This window comes from Manis javanica, chromosome 8 (genome assembly GCF_040802235.1).
Source record: "Manis javanica isolate MJ-LG chromosome 8, MJ_LKY, whole genome shotgun sequence".
NCBI classification, from domain to species: domain Eukaryota; kingdom Metazoa; phylum Chordata; class Mammalia; order Pholidota; family Manidae; genus Manis; species Manis javanica.
The window spans coordinates 99,056,709-99,077,865 of NC_133163.1; the positions used below are offsets into that span (position 1 = coordinate 99,056,709).

General features: G+C 37.9%; 1 protein-coding gene across 1 annotated transcript in view; it reads left to right on the plus strand.

Annotated features, from left to right (window-relative positions):
* Position 1: 1 nt before the first annotated feature.
* GALK2 (galactokinase 2) overlaps positions 2–21,157 on the plus strand; it is a 160,554-nt gene continuing 139,398 nt past the window's right edge. The window contains exon 1 of the mRNA XM_073211781.1: positions 2–242. Within this exon, the coding sequence (XP_073067882.1) occupies positions 223–242 (20 nt within the window). The 5' untranslated portion in view covers positions 2–222. The remainder of the gene's footprint in view (positions 243–21,157) is intronic.

Consider the following 21,157-nt stretch of genomic DNA (forward strand, 5'->3'; position numbering starts at 1 on the left):
CTGTTGGTGCCTTAGCAACTGAACCTAGCAACTGGGAATTCGTCAAGTGGCTGCGGATCTCAGCTGAAGGGCTTTGGAAACGCTGCGCTCACATTGAGCAGTTTCCAGCCTCCTGGGCAAGGGAACAGTCTCCTCCCTTGCCTGGGACTCTGGAACCATCTCGTTCTGGTGAAAGTAAGAGGCAATCTAGGATCATACGCCTTTCGCGGAGAAAAAGCTGACATGCCCGTCCTGTATGACAGGTAGTATTTCTGCCATGATTATCTTTGTGCATTTAGCCCACACATTTGCGGTGGGTGTTCTGTGATGTTTGGAGACCTTTTCAGCAACACCGTTTACACGTAATAATATATTTGTAGTCGGCAAAATGATTCAGTGGATATCCTAAATTAGCTGAGCATCAATCAGTTGAAGCGCCTGAAGTCTTATTCAGTTCAATGAATTATAAACTGACCTTTACTGCGCTTGGGACCAAACTAGGGTAACGACTAGGTTTTAAACAGTGCGTTATTTTTGCACAAAATCATTAGCAAAATTTAAAAAAATTGAAATAAAGGGGAAAAACTGCTTTTCAAGCAGCATTTTCCTATAAACTTACAGTTCTGTCCACTTGAATCCACAAATTTCATACAGTTGTAGCATAGATATAATTTTAGAATCTTTTTGCATATAAACAGCATAGGACAATGTATGCAATATATTATTGACTGATTATTTTAATAGTCGTGTATAATCCCTCTGTTGAATGTACCGATGCACTGTAATTTACTTAGGAATGCCATTATTGTTATACATTTAAAATATTGGAAAAACAACACTATTTTAAACAGTTCTGCAGCGAATATCCTTGTCACTTTATGCTTAGGGAAAAGTCCAGGAAGAGGTATTGCAGGCTGGATTTTTTTTATTTTTATTTTTAGTAATCACTTCAATTGTGATCTTCTTGGTCATAGTTCTTGAAAGTCATATTTATAACAATAATACTGCCTACCTATAAAAAAAGTTTTTCTCTAATATTTGCAACCGTTTTATTATGAGAAACTTCAAACATACAGATAAAGTGGAAGAACAGCCCAGTGAACATGTGTATATCCACTATCAGCCTTATTTGTATGTGTATGTATTCCCTGAATCAATTGAAAGTAAGATGCAGATATCATGAGAAATCACTCTTAAATGCAGCTATGTGTATTTCCTAAAAATAAGGACACTCTTTTAAGTCATTACATCATTATTACACTAAGAAAATTAATAATTCCCTGGTATCTCTAATATTCAGTCTATATTGAACATTCTCTTATTAAACATAGAATTTTAGAATTGGGAGAGCCTTTAGTAATGTTACTTTAGAATCCTAGACTTCCCAAGCATAGCAATTCAGTAGACCTCAATTTACCAAATCCCACCCCAGAGATTTTGATTCAGTAGGTTTGTGCTAGACCTCAGGAATCTGTACTTGTAAACCTTAAAATGAATAAAAATATCTCTATAAACTGGTTTAACTATACATCCTAGTTTGTTTGGGACAGCCTGGGTTTAGTACTTGTCCCAGAATAATAGTTATCAGCATCCATCACTTTCAGAAGTTTGGACAATAAATCACATGGTTACTGTGCCTGAAATCCATAATTCTTCAAAAGAGGAAATCTAGAATCCCAGAGTGGTTAATATACTTGCTCAGTTTATTTGCTCAGTAAGCAGAGCTATCTAGTTTTGCTTTTTAGTCAATAGGGCAATTTTGAAATTATTTATTCACCATGTGTGTACTGATCACATGTATAAAGCTGCTTGTTGACTTAATATTGAATTTATTTATATAATTTGCAACTTTTTATGTAATTCCTCACTACTACAATGGGGAAAGAATTATTCAAGTAAGTTAATGACTAGGAACTAGGAAAAGTGCAGCTAAATTTTGAGCATAATATCCTCAGCTGTTCCCAAATTTAATAAACCTCGTCTGGAAATTTGCTAAGAGCAGTTAAAAAAGGTCTTTACAGTCTTTAGCACACTGCTTGGGTACATTAGTGCTAATGAATATTTGTTGAATAAAGAACACATTAATTAGTTAATCTTTTTGTGGTGGGAATGCCCTTCTATCTATATCTAGGCATCAAAATCTTTTCTGTTCTTAAAGTCCACTTAAATGTCACTTCATTCACATAACCTATCTGGAATACTTTGTGCAATTATATAATTCTATTTTTCTTGACATCAATTTTATTCAATGATAAATCATTTTTTAAAAATTGTATTAATAGGGAGCATTGGTGTGCTATGGTGCCCCTGTAGAAAATGGATCCTTTTTTAAAAAGATATTTTTAAAAAAGCTTTGAGGCATAGTTTAGCAGCTTTATTGAGGTCCATAAAGTACACATACTTAAAGCGTACAATTTGATGGATTTTGACATATATGTACACCTGTGAAAGCATCACTACAACTAAGATAATGAACATATTTATTACTCCAGAAGTTTCCTCCTGTCTCTTAGTAATCTATTTCTTCTCCTCCCTTCACTTTTTCCACATAACCACTTATGTACTTTTTGTCACCATAGATTAATTTACATTTTCTGGATTTTTACTTAAATGAATCATACAGTATGTACTATCTTTTGCCTGGCCTCTCTTACTCAGTATAATTATTTTGAGATTTATTTATGTTGTTACAGGTATCAATTGGTTATTGCTTTTGATTGCTGAGTGTTCCATTGTGTGGACATACCACAAGTTATCCATTCACCTATTGAGGGATATCTGAGATTTTTCAGTTTTTGGCTAGTACAAATAAAACTAGTAGAAACACTAGTGTACAAGTTTTTGTGTGGACATATGTTTCATTTCTTTTGAATAATGTGGTAGACAGACTCTGAGTGGTTTCCCTCATTATCCATGCTCTTAAGTAATCCTTTCCCCCTTGAGTGTAGGTAGGATTTGTGATATGCTTTTTTTCCCCCTAGCTTTACTGAGGTATAATTGACAAATACCTGACTTGCTTCTAATTAGTAAGATATTGCAAAAGCGACATACATGATTTTGTGTATATTAAATTACACAAGATTATAAACCCATCATCCTGGGAAAGACTTTATTTCCCTTGCTGGCTTTGAGAAAGCAAGTGGCCATGTTGTGAAGAACCATGTGACAAAGAGTTGTCGGTGGCATCTGGTCAACAGCCAGAAAGAAACTGTCATCTGCAGTCTGACAACTCACAAAGAACTGAATACTGCTAACAGCCAGGTGATCTTGGAAACAAATCCTAGTTGAATCTCAGATAAGACTATGAGATCCTAAAGCAGAGAACAAAACTAATCTGTGCCCTGAATCCAGAGCGATAGACACTGTGAGATAATCAGTGTGTATTGTTGTTTTCTTCTTTTTTCTTTTTTTATTAAGGTATTATTGATACACACTCTTATGAAGGTTTCACATGAAAAAACAATGTGGTTATTAGTCACCCATATTATCACGTGCCCCCCATACCCCGTAACAGTCACTGTCCAACAGTGTAGTGAGATGCCACAGAGTCACTACTTGTCTTCTCTGTGCTACATTGTTTTCCCCATGATCCCCACCCCACAATGTGTGCCAATCATAATACCCCTCAATCCCCTTTTCCCTCTCACCACACCCGCCCTCCACAGTCCCTTCTCTTTGGTAACCATTAGTCCCTTCTTGGAGTCTGTGAGTCTGTTGGTATTTTCTTCCTTCAGTTTTGCTTGGTTGTTATACTCCAAAAATGAGGGAAATCATTTGGTACTTGTCTTTCTTCACTTGGTTTATTTCACTGAGCATAATATCCTCCAGCTCCATCCATGTTGTTATAAGTGGGGGGATTTGTTTCTTTCTTATGGCTGAATAGTATTCCGTTGTGTATATGTACCACATCTTCTTTATCCATTCATCTACTAATTGACACTTATGTTGCTTCCATATCTTGGCTACTGTAAATAGTGCTGCAGTAAACATAGGGGTGCATATGTCTTTTTGAATCTGAGAAATTATATTCTTTGGGTAAATTCCAAGGAGTAGAATTCCTGGGTAAAATGGTATTTCTATTTTTAGTTTTTTGAGGAACCTCCATATTGCTTTCCACAATGGTTGAACTAGCTTACACTCCCACCACAGTGTAGGAGGGTTCCCCTTTCTCCGCATCCTCGCCAGTATTTGTTGTTCTTAGTCTTTTCGATACTGGCTATCCTAACTGGTGTGAGGTGATATCTCATTGTGGTTTTTACTTGCATTTCCTTGATAATTAGTGATGTGGAGCATCTTTTCATGAGTCTGTTGGCCATCTGAATTTCTTCTTTGGAGAATTGTCTCTTCATATCCTCCACCCATTTTTTAATCGAGTTCTTTGCTTTTTGGATGTTGAGGCATGTTATATATTTTGATTGTTAACCACTTGTCAGATATGTCATCTATGAATATATTCTCCCATACTGTAGGATGCCTTTTTGTTCTGTTGATGGTGTCCTTTGCTGTACAGAAGTTTTTTAGTTTGATATAGTCCCATGTGTTCATTTTTGCTTTTGTTTCCCTTGCTCAAGGAGATGTGTTCAGGAAGAAGTTGCTTATGTTTATATTCAGGAATTTTTGCCTATGTTGTCTTCTGAGAGTTTTATGGTTTCATGACTTATATTCAGGTCATTGATCCATTTCCAGTTTACTTTTGTGTATGGGGATAGACAATAATCCAGTTACATTCTCTTACATGTAGCTGTCCAGTTTTGCCAACACCAGTTGTTGAAGAGGCTGTCATTTCCTCATGTATGTCCATGGCTACTTTATGATATATTAACTGACCATATATGCTTCAGTTTATATATGGGCTCTCTAGTCTGTTGCACTCACTGGTCTATGGATCTATTTTGTGTCAGTACCAAATTGTCTTGATTACTGTGGCTTTGTAGTAGAGCTTGAAGTTGGGGAGAGTAATCCCCCCAGCTTTATACTTCCTTCTCAGGATTGCTTTGGCTTTTCAGGGTCTTTTGTGGATCCATATGAATTTTAGAATGGTTTGCTCTAGTCCATTGAAGAATGCTGTTGGTATTTTATAGGGATTCCACTGAATCTGTAGATTGCTTTAGGCAGGATGGCCATTTTGACAATATTAATTCTTCCAATCCATGAGCACGGGATGTGTTTCCTTTTATTGGTACGTTCTTTAATTTCTCTCCTGAGTGTCTTGTAGTTTTCAGAGTACAAGTCTTTCACTTCCTCTGTTAGGTGTACTCCTAGGTATTTTATTATTTTTGATGCAATTGTGAATCAAATTGTTTCCTTGATTCTCTTTCTGCTAGTTCATCGTTAGTGTATAGGAATGCCACAGATTTCTGTGTATTAATTTTGTATCCTGCAACTTTGCTGAACTCAGATATTAGATCTAGCAGTTTTGGAGTGGATTCTTTAGGGTTTTTATATGTACAATATCATGTCATCTGCAAGCAGTGACAGTTTAACTTCTTCTTTACCAATTTGGATGTCTTTTATTTCTTTGTGTTGTCTGTTACCGGTGGCTAGGACCTCCAGTACCTTGTTGAATAGAAATGGGGAGAGTGGCCATCCTTGTCTTGCTCCCGATCTTAAAGGAAAGGCTTTCAGCTTCTCACTGTTAATTATAATGTTGGTTGTGGGTTTATCATATATGGCCTTCATTATGTTGAGGTACTTGCCCTCTATACCCATTATGTTGAGAGTTTTTGTCATGAATGGATGTTGAATTTTGTCAAATGCTTTTTCAGCATTTATAGAGAAGATCATGTGGTTTTTGACCTTCTTTTTATTGTTGTGGTGGATGATGTTGATGGATGATCTAATTATATACCATACTTGCATCCCTGGGATAAATCTTACTTGATCATGATGGATAATCTTTTAGATGTATTTTTGAATTCGATTTGCTAGTATTTTGTTGAGTATTTTTGCATCTATGTTCATCAGGGATATTGATCTGTAATTTTCCTTTTTTGTGGTGTCTTTGACTGGTTTTGGTATTAGACTGATGCTGGCCTCATAGAATGAGTTTGGAAGCATTTCTTTCTCTTCTACTTTTTGGAAAACTCTAATGAGAATGGGTATTAGGTCTTCACTAAATGTTTGATAAAATTCAGTGGGGAAGCCATCTTGTCCAGGGGTTTTGTTCTTATGTAGATTTTTCATTACCAATTCAATTTCATTGTAATTGATATGTTCAGATTTTGTTTGTTTCTGTGTCAGCTGTGGAAGGTTGTATTTTTCTAGAAAGTTGTCCATTTCTTCTAGGTTATCCAGTTTGTTAGCATATGATTTTTCATAGTATTCTCTAATAATTCCTTGTATTTCTTTGGTGTCAGTAGTGATTTTTCTTTTCTCAATTCTGATTTTTTATGTGCATAGACTCTCTTTTTTTCTTGATAAGTCTGGCTAGGGGTTTATATATTTTGTTTATTTTCTCAAAGAACTAACTCCTGCTTTCATTGATTCTTTGTATTGTTTTATTCTTCTTGATTTTACTTATTTCTGCTCTAATCTTTATTATGTCCCTCCTTCTACTGACTTTGGGCCTGATTTGTTCTTCTTTTTCTAGTTTCATTCATTGTGAGTTTAGACTATTTATATGGGATTGTTCTTCTTTCCTGAGGTAGGCCTGTATTGCAATATACTTCCCTCTTAACACGGCCTTCACAGAATCCCACAGATTTTGCGGTATTGAATTATTGTTGTCATTTGTCTCCATATATTGCTTGATCTCTGTTTTTGTTTGGTCATTGATCCAATGGTTATTTAGGAGCATGTTGTTAAGCCTCCATTGTTTGTAGGTTTTTTCATTTTCTTTGCATAATATATTTCTAGTTTCATACCTTTGTGGTCTGAGAAGCTGGTTGGTACAATTTCAATCTTTTTGAATTTACTTACTCTCTTTTTGTGGCCTAGTATATGATCTATTCTTGAAAATGTTCCATGTGCCCTTGAAAAGAATGTGTATTCTGCTGCTTTTGGGTATAGAGTTCTGTAGATGTCTGTTTGGTCCATCTGTTCTAATGTGTTATTCAGTGCCTCTGTCTCCTTATTTTCTGTCTGGTTGATCTGTCCTTTGGAGTGAGTGGAGTGTTGAAGTCTCCTAGAATGAATGCATTGCATTCTATTTCCCCTTTCAATTCTGTTAGTATTTGTTTCACATAGGTTGGTGCTCCTGTGTTGGGAGCATATATATTTATAATGGTTATATCCTCTTCTTGGACTGACCCCTTTATCATTATGTAATATCCTTCTTTGTCTCTTGTGACTTCCTTTGTTTTGAAGTCTATTTTATCTGATAGAAGTACTGCAACTCCTGCTTTTTTCTCCCTATTAGTTGCATGAAATATCTTTTTCCATCCCTTCACCTTTAGTCTGTGTATGTCTTTGCATTTGAAGTGAGTCTCTTGTAGGCAGCATATAGATGGGTATTGTTTTTTTATCCTTTCGGTGACTCTGTGTCTTTTGATTGGTGTATTCAGACCGTTTCCATTTAGGGTGGTTATCGATAGATATGTACTTATTGTCACTGCAGGCTTTATATTTGTGGTTACCAAAAGTTCAAGGGTAACTTCCTTACTATCTAAGAGTTTAACTTAACTCACTGAGTATGCTATTACAAACAGGATGTAAAGGTTTTGTTTTTTCTCCTCCTTTTTCTTCATCCTCCATTCTTTATATATTCAGTATCATATTCTGTACTCTTTGTCTATCCCTTGACTGATTTTGGGGGTATTTGATTTACTTTTACATTTACTTAGTAATTAACTGTTCTACTTTCTTTACTGTGGTTTTATTACCTCTGGTGAGAGCTATGTAGCCTTAGGAACACTTCTGTCTATAGAAGTCCTTCCAAAATACACTGTAGACACAGTTTGTTGGAGAAAAATTCTCTCAGCTTTTGTGTATCTGGAAATTATTTAATCCCTCCTTCAAATTTAAATGATAATCTTGCCAGATAAAGTAATCTTGGTTCCAGGCCCTTCTGCTTCATTGAAATATATCATGCCACTCCCTTCTGGCCTGTAAGATTTCTGCTGAGAAGTCTGATGATAGCTTGATGTGTTTTCCTTTGTATGTGATCTTATTTCTCTCTCTGGCTGCCTTTATTAGTCTTTCCTTATGCTTGATCCTTGCCATTTTAATTATTGTATGTCTTGTGTTGTCTTCCTTAGTCCCTTGTGTTGGGAGATCTGTACACCTCCATGGCCTGAGAGACTGTCTCCTTCCCCAGACTGGGGAAGTTTTCAGCGACTACCTCCTCAAAGACACTTTCCCTTTTTCTCTCTCTTCTTCTTCTGGTACCCCTATAGTACAAATATTGTTCTATTTCTGTTGGTCACACAGTTCTCTCAATATTCATTCATTCCTAGAGATCCTTTTTTCTCTCTGTGCCTCAGCTTCTTTGTAGTCCTCTTGTCTAATTTCTATTTCTTTTATCATCTCCTCCACCATATCTTATCTGCTTTTTAGACCTTCCATTGTGTTCCTTAAATGATTGGATCTCCACCCTAAATTCATTCCTGAGTTCTTGAATATTTTTCTGTACCTCCAGGAGCATGTTTATGATTTTTATTTTGAAATCTCTTTCAGGAAGATTGATTAGTTCAGTCTCAGTTATTCCTTTTTCTGATGTTTGCGGGATTTTTGTTTGAACCAGGTTCCTTTGATATTTCATATTTGTATGTGGCACCCTCTAGTGCTCAGATTCTCTACTCTCAGGAGCTGCTCAGCCCCTGGAGCGATGTGGTCACACAGGAGTGGTGCTGCTGCCTGGGGGAAGGAAAGAGATGTTTCCTGCTTTTCGGCTGCTATGCCTGTCCCCACTGCCAGAACCAGTGGCCCAAACACCCAGGTGTAAGCCTCTATGCTTTGTGTTTGTTACTGCTGTAGGTGGGGCTTCCCTCTGGCTGTCCTGTCACCAGGGCAGTGTTTGCCGGTTTGCGCGCCAGTTGCCGTCTGGCCGGGAAGAAGGCACAGCCAGCTGCGTATCATGGTGGGGGACCCTGGACTGCATAGCCAACCAGGGGAATTGTGCACCTGGAGTTTCCCAACCTGCTGGGCAGAATGCGTCCAGACCCTTTTGTCAGTCCTTGTCCCTTTAGCAGCTGTCTCGCTGTTAGGAACTCTCTCAGACTTTCCACCCAGAGCAGCTGGATATGGATCCCTGTTTTCCACAAGCAGCTGGAATCTCAGTCTCTCCAGGTATTCCACCTATCTTAGTTTTCCAACCCCACTAATCACCAGAACACCCTGCAATCGTGCTCCCAGAGCAGATCTCCAGGGCTAGGTGTTCAGCAGTCCCAGGCCTCCACTCCCTCCCTGCTCCATTTCTCTTCCTCCTACCAGGAGCTGGGGTGAGGGAAGGGCTTGGGTCCTGCTGGATCCTGGCTTTGTTATGTTACCTTGTTCTGTGAGGTCTGTTCTTTTCTCCAGGTGCATGCAGTCTGGTGCAGCCTTCTTTCCTTTTGCTCTTCCAGGATTAGTTGTATTAATTATATTTTCATATTATATGTGGTTTTAGGAGGAGGTCTCTGTCTCACCTCTCACGCCACCATCTTTTCTCAGTGTGTATTGTTTTATACTCTTAAGTCTATGGTGATATTGTTATGCATCAGTAGATACAAATATGGGTAAATGCCTAATAGTAGAATGGTTGGATTAAATGGTAGATGTATCTAACTTTTAAAGAAACTCTCAAATTGTTTTCTTAAGTGTTTTGCCATTTTTCATGTCAAACAGCAGTGTATAAGAATTCTAGTTGCACCATATCTTTGCTAACACATGGTGTGGGCAGTTATTTTAATTCGGCTACTGTCTGGCAGGAGTGTAGTGGTATATCATTGTGGTTATAATTTGCATTTCCTTAATGGCTAATGTTGAACATCTTTTCATGTGCTTATTTGTTATCCATGTATCTTGGTGAAGTATCTCTTCAATTCTCTTGCCCATTTTAAAATTGGGCTATTTGTCTTATTACCATTGAGTTGTAAAAGCTCTTTATGCTTTTTGTGTTGTATTTAAGGAATATTTGCTACATCCAGAGGCACTAAGATTTTCTCTTATGTTTTCCTGGGGAGGTTTTATATAGTTTTAGCTTTTACATTTAGGTCTATGATCCATTTTAAGTTTAATTTTGGCATATAGTTTGAGGCAAATGTGGAGGTTTATTTCTTTTCTGCATATGGATTTCAAATTGTTTCAGTATTATTTGTTAAAAAGATAATCCTTTCCCTATTGAATTGTCTTGGCACCTTTGTTGAGAACAGTTGATCGTTTAATTCCCAACATAATTTGACCCTTGAAAAGTATGTTTTTGATAATTTTATGTTACCCTGTGTTATGATTATATTTATTCTTTATTAAACAAAAAGCTCCTCAAAGACAGAACTATTTTACATCTGATTCCCATGAAACTTGCCTGTAGAAAATGCTCAGTGAAAATGTGATGTCTTACTTTTTCAAGACTCCTCATTGTACTGAATTGAGACATATGGTTACCTCAACCAGGCTCATGATTTAGTATCCTTTCAGACTGATCAGCATTAAGAATGTTTTTAATACATTTATTCAAAGAGGCTGAACATTTATTTAGAAGGGCAGAAAAGGAAGACTCCTGTTGTATTAGTCAAGATCTGGGCAGCAAACTCAGGGCATAACCTAGGGGTTAACTGAAAAGAGTTTAATAAAGGACTAGTTATAGAGATGGGGGCAGCGTTGAGGTGACCAGCAAAGATGGTGAAACACCTGTTGACTAGCAACTGCCTAGAAATCATACATCTTGAAGGCTTGCAAGTGTGAAGGGAGGAAATGGTTTTACCAGAGCCCAACAAGAGTTGGGAGCCCTGGAAGATGGAGTAACCTCCCAATAGCAGCCAGTTGTAAACACAGTTACTGCCACAACTATGCCAAAAGTGAGGGATTGGGGAGGGGGCGGGAGTGATAAATACCTCAAGTTCTCTGCTCCATTGCCTTCTCCTATCCTGCCAGGGACCAACACCAATCAGAAGTCAGAGGGTAAAGAGCCCAGGTACACTTCATGGAGATCAGCCTCCAGGAGGATAGAGAAGGATGAAGAGTAGATCCAGAAATCAAATGAGGAGTAAATAGCACAACATATCTTGTGCAATTTAGATGTGGCATAAATAATATACTTCACTCAGGGAAGGAATTCTCTCTCCTTCGAAGACAAATGGGTGACCATCTGTTGTCGTTGGACCATGTTCATTGATTTTACCATCCCATTTAAGTGGCTCACCAAAATACTATTTCTACCTACATTTAATACCTACTCCTTCCTGAGAGAAGTTTTGATAAATACAGTTTGCATGATCTCATTACATTTCCACTTTATAGACTGATGTCCTTGCCTAGTTAGTTGGTTTTAATCTGCCTTAGTCTCTTCAGATTAAATAAAATGATGTATGCAAATTCATAGTGTTTACAAAGTACTCAGTAAATGTATAATTTTTAACTCAATAAACTACTTACACTAACCCTTCAGGATGCTCTATACTGCATTACAGCTTTCATCTCTAAAATTTTCGGGAGGAATATACAAATATAGGATGATTAGACAAGCTAGGAGTTTCCATTTCTTATGTTGACTTTGGCCTTATAAAAATTCAACTACACAGTTTCAGCAATATTATTGTTATTTGCCATTTTGGTATCTCTAATGCCCACTTGTTTTCATTCCCACCTGGAATGGAGACCACACCTCCATAGTTTTGTGTAATGAATCCACTTTTCAGTAAGATGTATGGTGTGGAGGCAAAACGGGGCAGACGCAATTACACTGTAATTCCAAAATAGTCTTTGTTTCTTTCCTTTATTGGAATCTGTACATTCTTTAAGTATGTTTTGCATTAATCCCCACATGATTCCCAGGTGAATTAATAGCACAGTACTCAATTGACAATTGACATGAACAGCTTGTGCTTCATTCAGAAGGAATGCTGTAGCTGCACTCCTTTTGCTAGTCCCCATACAACCTCCTTTCCATCTTGGTGACCATCAGACTTCTGCTCCAGATCCCAGAGAATTCTGTTTCCCCTTTTGACTCCTTTTAAACAGAGCTTTTCCCCATTTCCTCCAGCTTTTCCTGCTTCTCAGAATCTGTATCTACCTTTCTCTACCTCAATCTACTATCCCTACCCTCATCCCCACCCCAAAATTAAGGACTTGGTTTGAGGCTTCAGAGTTTGGGATTCTGCATGAGTTGTTAGTACTGTGCTGCTGTGTTGTGGCTTAGATTTATGTTTATGGATTGATTTGAGAATAAAATTGAAAACCTTTTTCCCTATAGAATGCAAAATGCTTAGACGCTGTGGGTTGTTTGACTATCCCAACTGTTTTCCTAGAAAAATAAATCCTTGAATATGTCAGTCATCTGAGACTCCTTGCAAATGTATCCCAAGAAAATAAAAAAGAATTACTCAAGATAGTAATAATCATAACTCCTTATTGAGATGGGCAACATTGGATGGTTATGGAAAGATGAAGAAAGTACTGTCAAGTTTGAACATGATTGGAAGTAAATTTAGTTTCTGGGTCAAGAAAATAAAAAGAGAAAACAACATACAGTTTTAAAGTGTGGCAATTTATGTGCAATTTGGCTAGTGTAATGTGCACTTTAAGGATGAAATGCAAACTTGTAATTTCAAAATCAAGTCAACTTACACTTTTGTTTATCAGATTTCATTTTAGAGATGGAATGTGTACTATATGCAGTATTTGTGTCATTTTTATAGTCAATTCATTTATTAAATTTTAATTTGCTGTAATACCAGGATCTTTTTTGTTTATATTTATTTTGTATCCCCAGTGCCAAGATTAGTGCTTAGAACACAGTAGAACAATAAATATTTGTTAAGTGAATGAATAATGAAAGAAAAATAGATAAAATGTGGAATGTCAATTCTAGTGGTGAAGACATAATAAACACAAATATCAATAAATGTAATTTCAGATAGCCATAAAGACAACAAACCAGATTTAGGGAATAGAGAATGATAAGAAGGAAGGTTAAGATTATTTCAAAGTAGGTATTTTTATCTCCCTTTTATGGCAGAAGAATTTCAGACTTGCTCAGGGTCACAAAGTTAGTAAGTGGTTGAATCACGCTAAGTTCATTCCTATATCCTTTCATTAAACATTACTAGTGCCTGTTAGACACTGAAGAGACTTGTAAAATGAGTAAAACAGTTCCTGCTTTCAAGGAAGGAGCTTATAGTCTAGATTTGTGCTAACACAGAAGTCACTTCTTTCTGGTTGGAATTGAGATATGCTATAAGTATAAAATACATACTGGGTCTCAGAGAATTCCTATGAAAAAGTAAAATATCTGAATAATTTTTTTTTGAGAGGGCATCTCTCATATTTATTGATCAAATGGTTGTTAACAACAATAAAATTCTGTATAGGGAACTCAATGCACAATCATTAATCAACCCCAAGCCTAATTCTCAACAGTCTCCAATCTTCTGAAGCATAACAAACAAGTTCTTACATGGTGAACAAGGTCTTACCTAGTGAATAAGTTCTTACATGGTGAACAGTGCAAGGGCAGTCATCACAGAAACTTTTGGTTTTGATCACGCATTATGAACTATAAACAATCAGGTCAAATATGAATATTCATTTGATTTTTATACTTGATTTATATGTGAATCCTACATTTCTCCCTTATTATTATTATTATTTCTAATAAAATGCTGAAGTGGTAGGTAGATGCAAGATAAAGGTAGAAAACATAGTTTAGTGCTGTAAGAGGGCAAATGTAGATGATCAGGTGCGTGCCTATAGACTAAGTATTAATCCAAGCTGGACAAGGGCAACAAAACATCCACAGATTTCTCTCAAAACGGGGGGGGGGTGAGGTTCTAAGCTTCACCTCTGTTGATCCCCAATTTCTCACCTGATGGCCCCCCTGTGACTGTGCCTGTCTTAGGTTGTTCCTCCCTTGAGGAATCTTACCTGTCTCTGGATAACCAGTCACCTTCCAGGGCCAAACAGGGAAATGTAAAGTTGGTAAGTGAGAGAGAAGCAATATTGTTTGAAAAGGTTAGCTTTCTACTTCTTTGCAGATTTATGCCCTGTGGCTTCTATGCCCAGCACTTGTCTTGAGGTATCTTTACCACTTGGAAGAATTATGATACTCGGTAATTTCGATATGAGGCACGAATTCTACTTAAGGGTTGTAATTAGGAAGGAAGAAGAAAAGCTATAGAAGTAGCAGACGGAAGAAAACATGGGAAGATTGATTATTTCCTTGACATATCTTCTTGTAGAGTAATATAAGCATGTATAGGTTTTAAACTACTAATTAAATTGCATACACACATTAACATAACAGGAATACAGCTACATAACCGAAGCAGACCTACAATTACCAGCCATCTCCAGTGAAACCAAGAAAACCAGTTAGGCACCCTAGGCATTTGTGAAAACTTATCAATGATATGATGGATATTGTCTAACTGAATTTGAATAGTTTGAGAAAAATCAGACAAATTAAAACAATAGATTCCTGGGAAATGTTCACATCCTATATGTTCTTTTAACAGTAGATAGTCTGTAGTCGCAAGATTTTGGAGCACTGCAACTTGCACTTCTCCTAATTCTAGGTTGAGTTCCGACAGTATAGATCCAGTCAAATTTGTTGTTTTACTGTATGCACAGGCCAGCTTAGATATCTCCTTCTTCATTCCAATGGCAAGTCCAGGAACCGGTGGGATGAATGCAGCTACAAATGCAACAGCACCAGGATCTTTGTTGAAGTTTTTTGATGATCATCTTCTGGAATGACTCTTCCAGAGAATGTTGATGTTGAAAGTTCTTCTTCATATCATATCTTAATTCGTTTTCTGGGTAGCCAAATTAGGCTTTGATCCTCTGTGTAAACACAAACAAACCCTTTGCCCACCCTTTGATATGCCCTTTATACCATTGTGAAGAACTTATTGGAGATGACCACACAGGAACTACTTTTTTTTTTTTTTAGGAGAAAGGAATATTATCAGAAAAATGTATTTCCATAGCTGATCATCTGACACCCTTTAAATGATCAAAATTAAGGATATTTAAAGCATGCATTAATCATTGATTTACAGTTAGTTTTATCCTATCAGGGAGTAATCCCCCTTTTCTTTCTTTATTTTTTTGTTATCATTAATCTACAATTTCATGAATAATATTATGTTTACTAGGCTCTCCCCTATACCAGGACCCCCCAGAAACCCCCTTACAGTCACTGTCCATCAGCATAGAAAAATGTTGTAGAATCACTACTTGTCTTCTCTGTGTTGTACAGCCCTCCCCTATCTCCCCACCCCCATTATGCATGCTAATCATATAACCCCCTTTCTTCTTTCCCCCCTTATCCTTCCCTACCCACCCATCTTCCCCAGTCCCTTTCCCTTTGGTACCTATTAGTCCATTCTTGGGTTCTGTGATTCTGCTGCTGTTTTGTTCCTTCAGTTTTTCCTTTGTTCTTATACTCCACAGATGAGTGAAACCATTTGTTATTTCTCTTTCTCTGCTGGCTTATTTCACTGAGCATAATACCCTCTAGCTCCATCCATGTTGTTGCAAATGGGAGGATTTGTTTTCTTCTTATGGCTGAGTAATATTCCATTGTGTATATGTACCACATCTTCTTTATCCATTCATCTACTGATGGACACTTAGGTTGCTTCCAATTCTGGTTGTTGTAAATAGTGCTGCGATAAACATAGGGGTGCATCTGTTTTTTTCAAACTTGAGTGCTGCATTCTTAGGGTAAATTCATAGGAGTGGAATTCCTGGGTCAAATGGTAAGTCTATTTTGAGCATTTTGAGGAACCTCCATACTGCTTTCCACAATGGTTGAACTAATTTACATTCCCACCAGCAGTGTAGGAGGGTTCCCCTTTCTCCACAGCCTCGCCAACATTTGTTGTTGTTTGTCTTTTGGATGGCAGCCACCCTTACTGGTGTGAGGTGATACCTCATTGTGTTTTTTAATTTGCATTTCCCTGATAATTTTTAGTGATGTGGAGCATCTTTTCATCTGTCTATTGGCCATCTGTATTTCTTTTTTGGAGAACTGTCTGTTCAGTTCCTCTGCCCATTTTTTAATTGGATTATTTGATTTTTGTTTGTTGAGGTGGGTCAGTTCTTTATATATTTTGGATGTCAAGCCTTTATCGGATCTGTCATTTACAAATATATTCTCCTATACTGTACGGTACCTTTTTGGTCTATTGATGGTGTCTTCTCCTGTACAGAAGCTTTTCAGCTTAATATACTCCCACTTGTTCATTTTTGCTGTTGTTTTCCTTGCCCGGGGAGATATGTTCAAGAAGAGGTCACTCATCTTTATGTCTAAGAGGTTTTTGCCTATGTTTTTTCTAAGAGTTTTATGGTTCATGCCTTACATTCAGGTCTTTGATCCATTTTGAATTTACTTTTGTGTATGGGGTTAGACAATGGTCCAGTTTCATTCTCCTACATGTAGCTGTCCAGTTTTGCCAGCACCATCTGTTGAAGAGACTGTCATTTTGCCATTGTATGTCCATGGCTCCTTTATCAAATATTAATTGACCATGTATGTCTGGGTTAATGTCTGGATTCTCTAGTCTCTTCTGCTGGTCTGTGGCTCTGTTCTTGTGCCAGTACCAAATTGTCTTGATTACTATGGCTTTATAGTAGAGCTTGAAGTTGGGTAGTGAGATCCCCTCTACTTTATTCTTCTTTCTCAGGATTGCTTTGGCTATTCGGGGTCTTTGGTGTTTCCATATGAATTTTTGAATTATTTGTTCCAGTTCATTGAAGAATGTTGCTGGTAATTTGATAGGGATTGCATCAAATCTGTATATTGCTTTAGGCAGAATGGCCATTTTGACGATATTAATTCTTCCTAGCCACAAGCATGGGATGAGTTTCCATTTGTTGTGTCCCCTTTAATTTCTCTTAAGAGTGACTTGTAGTTTTCAGGGTATAGGTCTTTCACTTCTTTGGTTAGGTTTATTCCTGGGTATTTTATTCTTTTTGATGCAATTGTGAATGGAGTTGTTTTCCTGATTTCTCTTTCTGTTGGTTCATTGTTAGTGTTTAGGAAATCCAGAGATTTCTGTGTGTTAATTTTGTATCCTGTAACTTTGCTGTATTCTGATATCAGTTCTAGTAGTTTTAGAGTGGAGTATTTAGAGTTTTTTATGTACAATATCATATCATCTGCAAATAGTGACAGTTTAACTTCTTCTTTACCAATCTGGATTCCTTGTATTTCTTTGTTTTGTCTGACTGCCATGGCTAGGACCGCCAGTACTATGTTAAATAACAGTGGGGAGAGTGGACATCCCTGTCTTGTTCCCGATCTCAGAGAAAAAGCTTTCAGCTTCTTGCTGTTCAGTACAATGTTGGTTGTAGGTTTATCATATATGGCCTTTAATATGTTGAGATACTTGCCCTCTATGCCCATTTTGCTGAGAGTTTTTATCATGAATGGATGTTGAATTTTGTCAAATGTTTTTTCAGCATCTATGGAGATGATCATGTGGTTTTTGTCTTTTTGTTGATGTGGTGGATGATGTTGATGGATTTTCGAATGTTATACCATCCTTGCATCTCTGGGATGAATCCCACTTGGTCATGGTGTATGATCCTTTTGATATATTTTTGAATTCTGTTTGCTAATATTTTGTTGAGTATTTTTGCATCTACGTTCATCAGGGATATTGGTCTGTAGTTTTCTTTTTTGGTGGGGTCTTTGCCTGGTTTTGGTATTAGGGTGATGTTGGCTTCATAGAATGAGTTTGGGAGTATTCCCTCCTCTTCTATTTTTTGGAACACTTTAAGGAGAATGGGTATTATGTCTTCTCTGTATGTCTGATAAAATTCTGAGGTAAATCCGTCCGGCCCCAGGGTTTTGTTCTTGGGTAGTTTTTTGATTATGGTTTCAATTTCTTTGCTCGTAATTGGTTTGTTTAAGTTTTGTGTTTCTTCCTTGGTCAGTCTTGGAAGGTTGTATTTTTCTAGGAAGTTGTCCATTTCTTCTAGGTTTTTCAGCTTGTTGGCATATAGGTTTTCATAGTGTTCTCTAATAATTCTTTGTATTTCTGTGGGGTCTGTTGTGATTTTTCCATTCTCATTTCTGATTCTGTTGATTTGTGCTGATGCTCTTTTTCTCTTAATAAGTCTGGCTAGAGGCTTATCTATTTTGTTTATTTTCTCAAAGAACCAGCTCTTCGTTTCATTGATTTTTGCTATTGTTTTATTCTTCTCAATTTTGTTTATTTCTTCTCTGATCTTTATTATGTCCCTCCTTCTGCTGACTTTAGGCCTCATTTGTTCTTCTTTTTCCAGTTTCGATAATTGTGATGTTAGACTATTCATTTGGGATTATTCTTCCTTCTTCAAGTGTGCCTGGATTGCTATATACTTTCCTCCTAAGACTGCTTTTGCTGCGTCCCACAGAAGTTGGGGCTTTGTGTTGTTGTTGTCATTTGTTTCCATATATTCCTTGATCTCTATTTTAATTTGTTCCTTGATCCATTGATTATTTAGGAGCATGTTGTTTCGCCTCCATGCGTTTGTGAGCCTTTTTGTTTTCTTTGTAGAATTTATTTCTAGTTTTATACCTTTGTGCTCTGAAAAGTTGGTTTGTAGAATTTCAATATTTTGGAATTTACTGAAGCTCTTTTTGTGGGTTAGTATCTGGTCTATTGTGGAGAATGTTCCATGTGCATTTGAGAAGAATGCATATCCTTTTGCTTTTGGATGTAGAGTTCTGTAGATGTGTATTAGGTCCATCTGTTCTACTGTGTTGTTCAGTGCCTCCGTGTCCTTACTTATTTTCTGCCCGGTGGATCTATCCTTTGGGGTGAGTGGTGTGTTGAAGTCCCCTAAAATCAATGCATTGCAGTCTATTTCCCCCTTTAGTTCTGTTAGTATTTGTTTCACATATGCTGGTGCTCCTGTGTTGGGTGCATATATATTTATAATGGTTATATCCTCTTGTTGGACTGAGCCCTTTCTCATTATGTAATGTCCTTCTTTATCTCTTGTTACTTTCTTTGTTTTGAAGTCTATTTTGTCTGATATTAGTACTGCAACCCCTGCTTTCTTCTCTCTGTTGTTTGCCTGAAATATGTTTTCCCATCCCTTGACTTTTAGTCTGTGCAGATCTTTGGGTTTGAGGTGAGTTTCTTGTAAGCAGCATATAGATGGGTCTTGCTTTTTTATCCATTCTATTACTCTGTGTCTTTTGATTGGTGCATTCAGTCCATTTACATTTAGGGTGACTATTGAAAGATATGTACTTATTGCCATTGCAGGCTTTAGATTCTTGGTTACCAAAGGTTCAAGGTTGGCCTCTTTAGTATCCTACTGCCTAACTTAGCTTGCTTATTGAGCTGTTATATACACTGTCTGGAGATTCTTTTCTTCTCTCCCTTCTTATTCCTCCTCCTCCATTCTTCATATGTTGGGTGTTTTGTTTTGTGCTCTTTTTAGGAGTGCTCTTATCTAGAGCAGTCCCTGTAAGATGCCCTGTAGAGGTGGTTTGTGGGAGGCAAATTCCCTCAACTTTTGCTTATCTGGGAATTGTTTAATCCCTCCATCATATTTAAATGATAGTCGTGCTGGATACAGTATCCTTGGTTCAAGGCCCTTCTGTTTCATTGCATTAAATATATCATGCCATTATCTTCTGGACTGTAAGGTTTCTGTTGAGAAGTCTGATGTTAGCCTGATGGGTTTTCCTTTATAGGTGACCTTTTCTCTCTAGCTGCCTTTAAAACTCTTTCCTTGTCCTTGATCCTTGCCATTTTAAGTATTATGTGTCTTGGTGTTGTCCTCCTTGGGTCCTTTCTGTTGGGAGTTCTGTGTATTTCCATGGTCTGTTCGATTATTTCCTCCCCCATTTTGGAGAAGTTTTCAGCAATTATTTCTTCAAAGACACTTTCTATCCCTTTTTCTCTCTCTTCTTCTTCTGGTACCCCTATAATACAGATATTGTTCCTTTTGGACTGGTCACACAGCTCTCTTAATATTGTTTCATTCCTGGAGATCCTTTTATCTCTCTCTATGTCAGCTTCTATGTGCTCCTGTTGTCTGGTTTCTATTCCATCAATGGCATCTTGCATCTTATCCATTCTGCTTATAAATCCTTCCAGAGTTTGTTTCACTTCTGTGATTTCCTTCCTGGCATCTGTGATCTCCCTCCGGACTTATTCCCTTGGCTCTTGCATATTTCTCTGCATCTCCATCAGCATGTTTATGATTTCTATTTTGAATTCTTTTTCAGGAAGACTGGTTAGGTCTGTCTCCTTCTCTGATGTTGTCTCTGTGATCTTGGTTTGCCTGTAATTTTGCCTTTTCATGGTGATAGAAATAGTTTGCGAGTGACGGCTGGAAGAACTTTCCTTCTTGTTGGTTTGTGGCCTTCCTCTCCTGGGAGAACAGCGACCTCTAGTGGCTTGTGCTGGGCAGCTGTGTGCGGACAGGGCTTCTGATTCCTGCCCAGCTGCTATGGAGTTTATCTCTGCTGTTGCTGTGGGCATGACCTGTCTTGGACTGCTGCTCCAAAATGGTGGAGCCCCGTTGGAGGGGGAGTGGCCGGAGACTATTTATTTCCATGAGGGGCCTCCGTGCTCCCTGCTGCCCAAGGTGTTAGAGTGCCCAGAGATCCCCAGATTCCCTGCCTCTGGATTAAGTGTCCCAGGATGCTTCCTTCCAGTTCTGGGTCCCTGTCTCTTTAATACTTCCAAAAAGCACTCGCCAAAAAAAAAAGATTAAATAAATAATTAAAAAAAAAAAAGCCACTCGCTTTTCTTTGTCCCCGTGCGCCGGCCTAAGGGTCCCTCTCACAGGTCTTGCTGGCCTGTTTCCCTAGTATCCAGGACCCCATGCATGCACTGTGTCTGCGCTCTGGTGCGGATGGCTAGGGCTGGGTGTTTAGCAGTCCTGGGCTCCCTCTCCTTTCCTGCTCCCTGACTCCTCTCCTCCCACAGGGAGCTGGGGGAGGGGCACTTGGTCCCGCCTGGCTGGGGCTTGTGTCTTACCCCCTTCGCGAGGTGCTGGGTTCTCGCAAGCGTGGATTCGGTCTGGATGTTGTCCTGTGTCCTCTGGTGTCTATTCTAGGAAGAGTTTGTCTTTGTTATATTTTCATAAA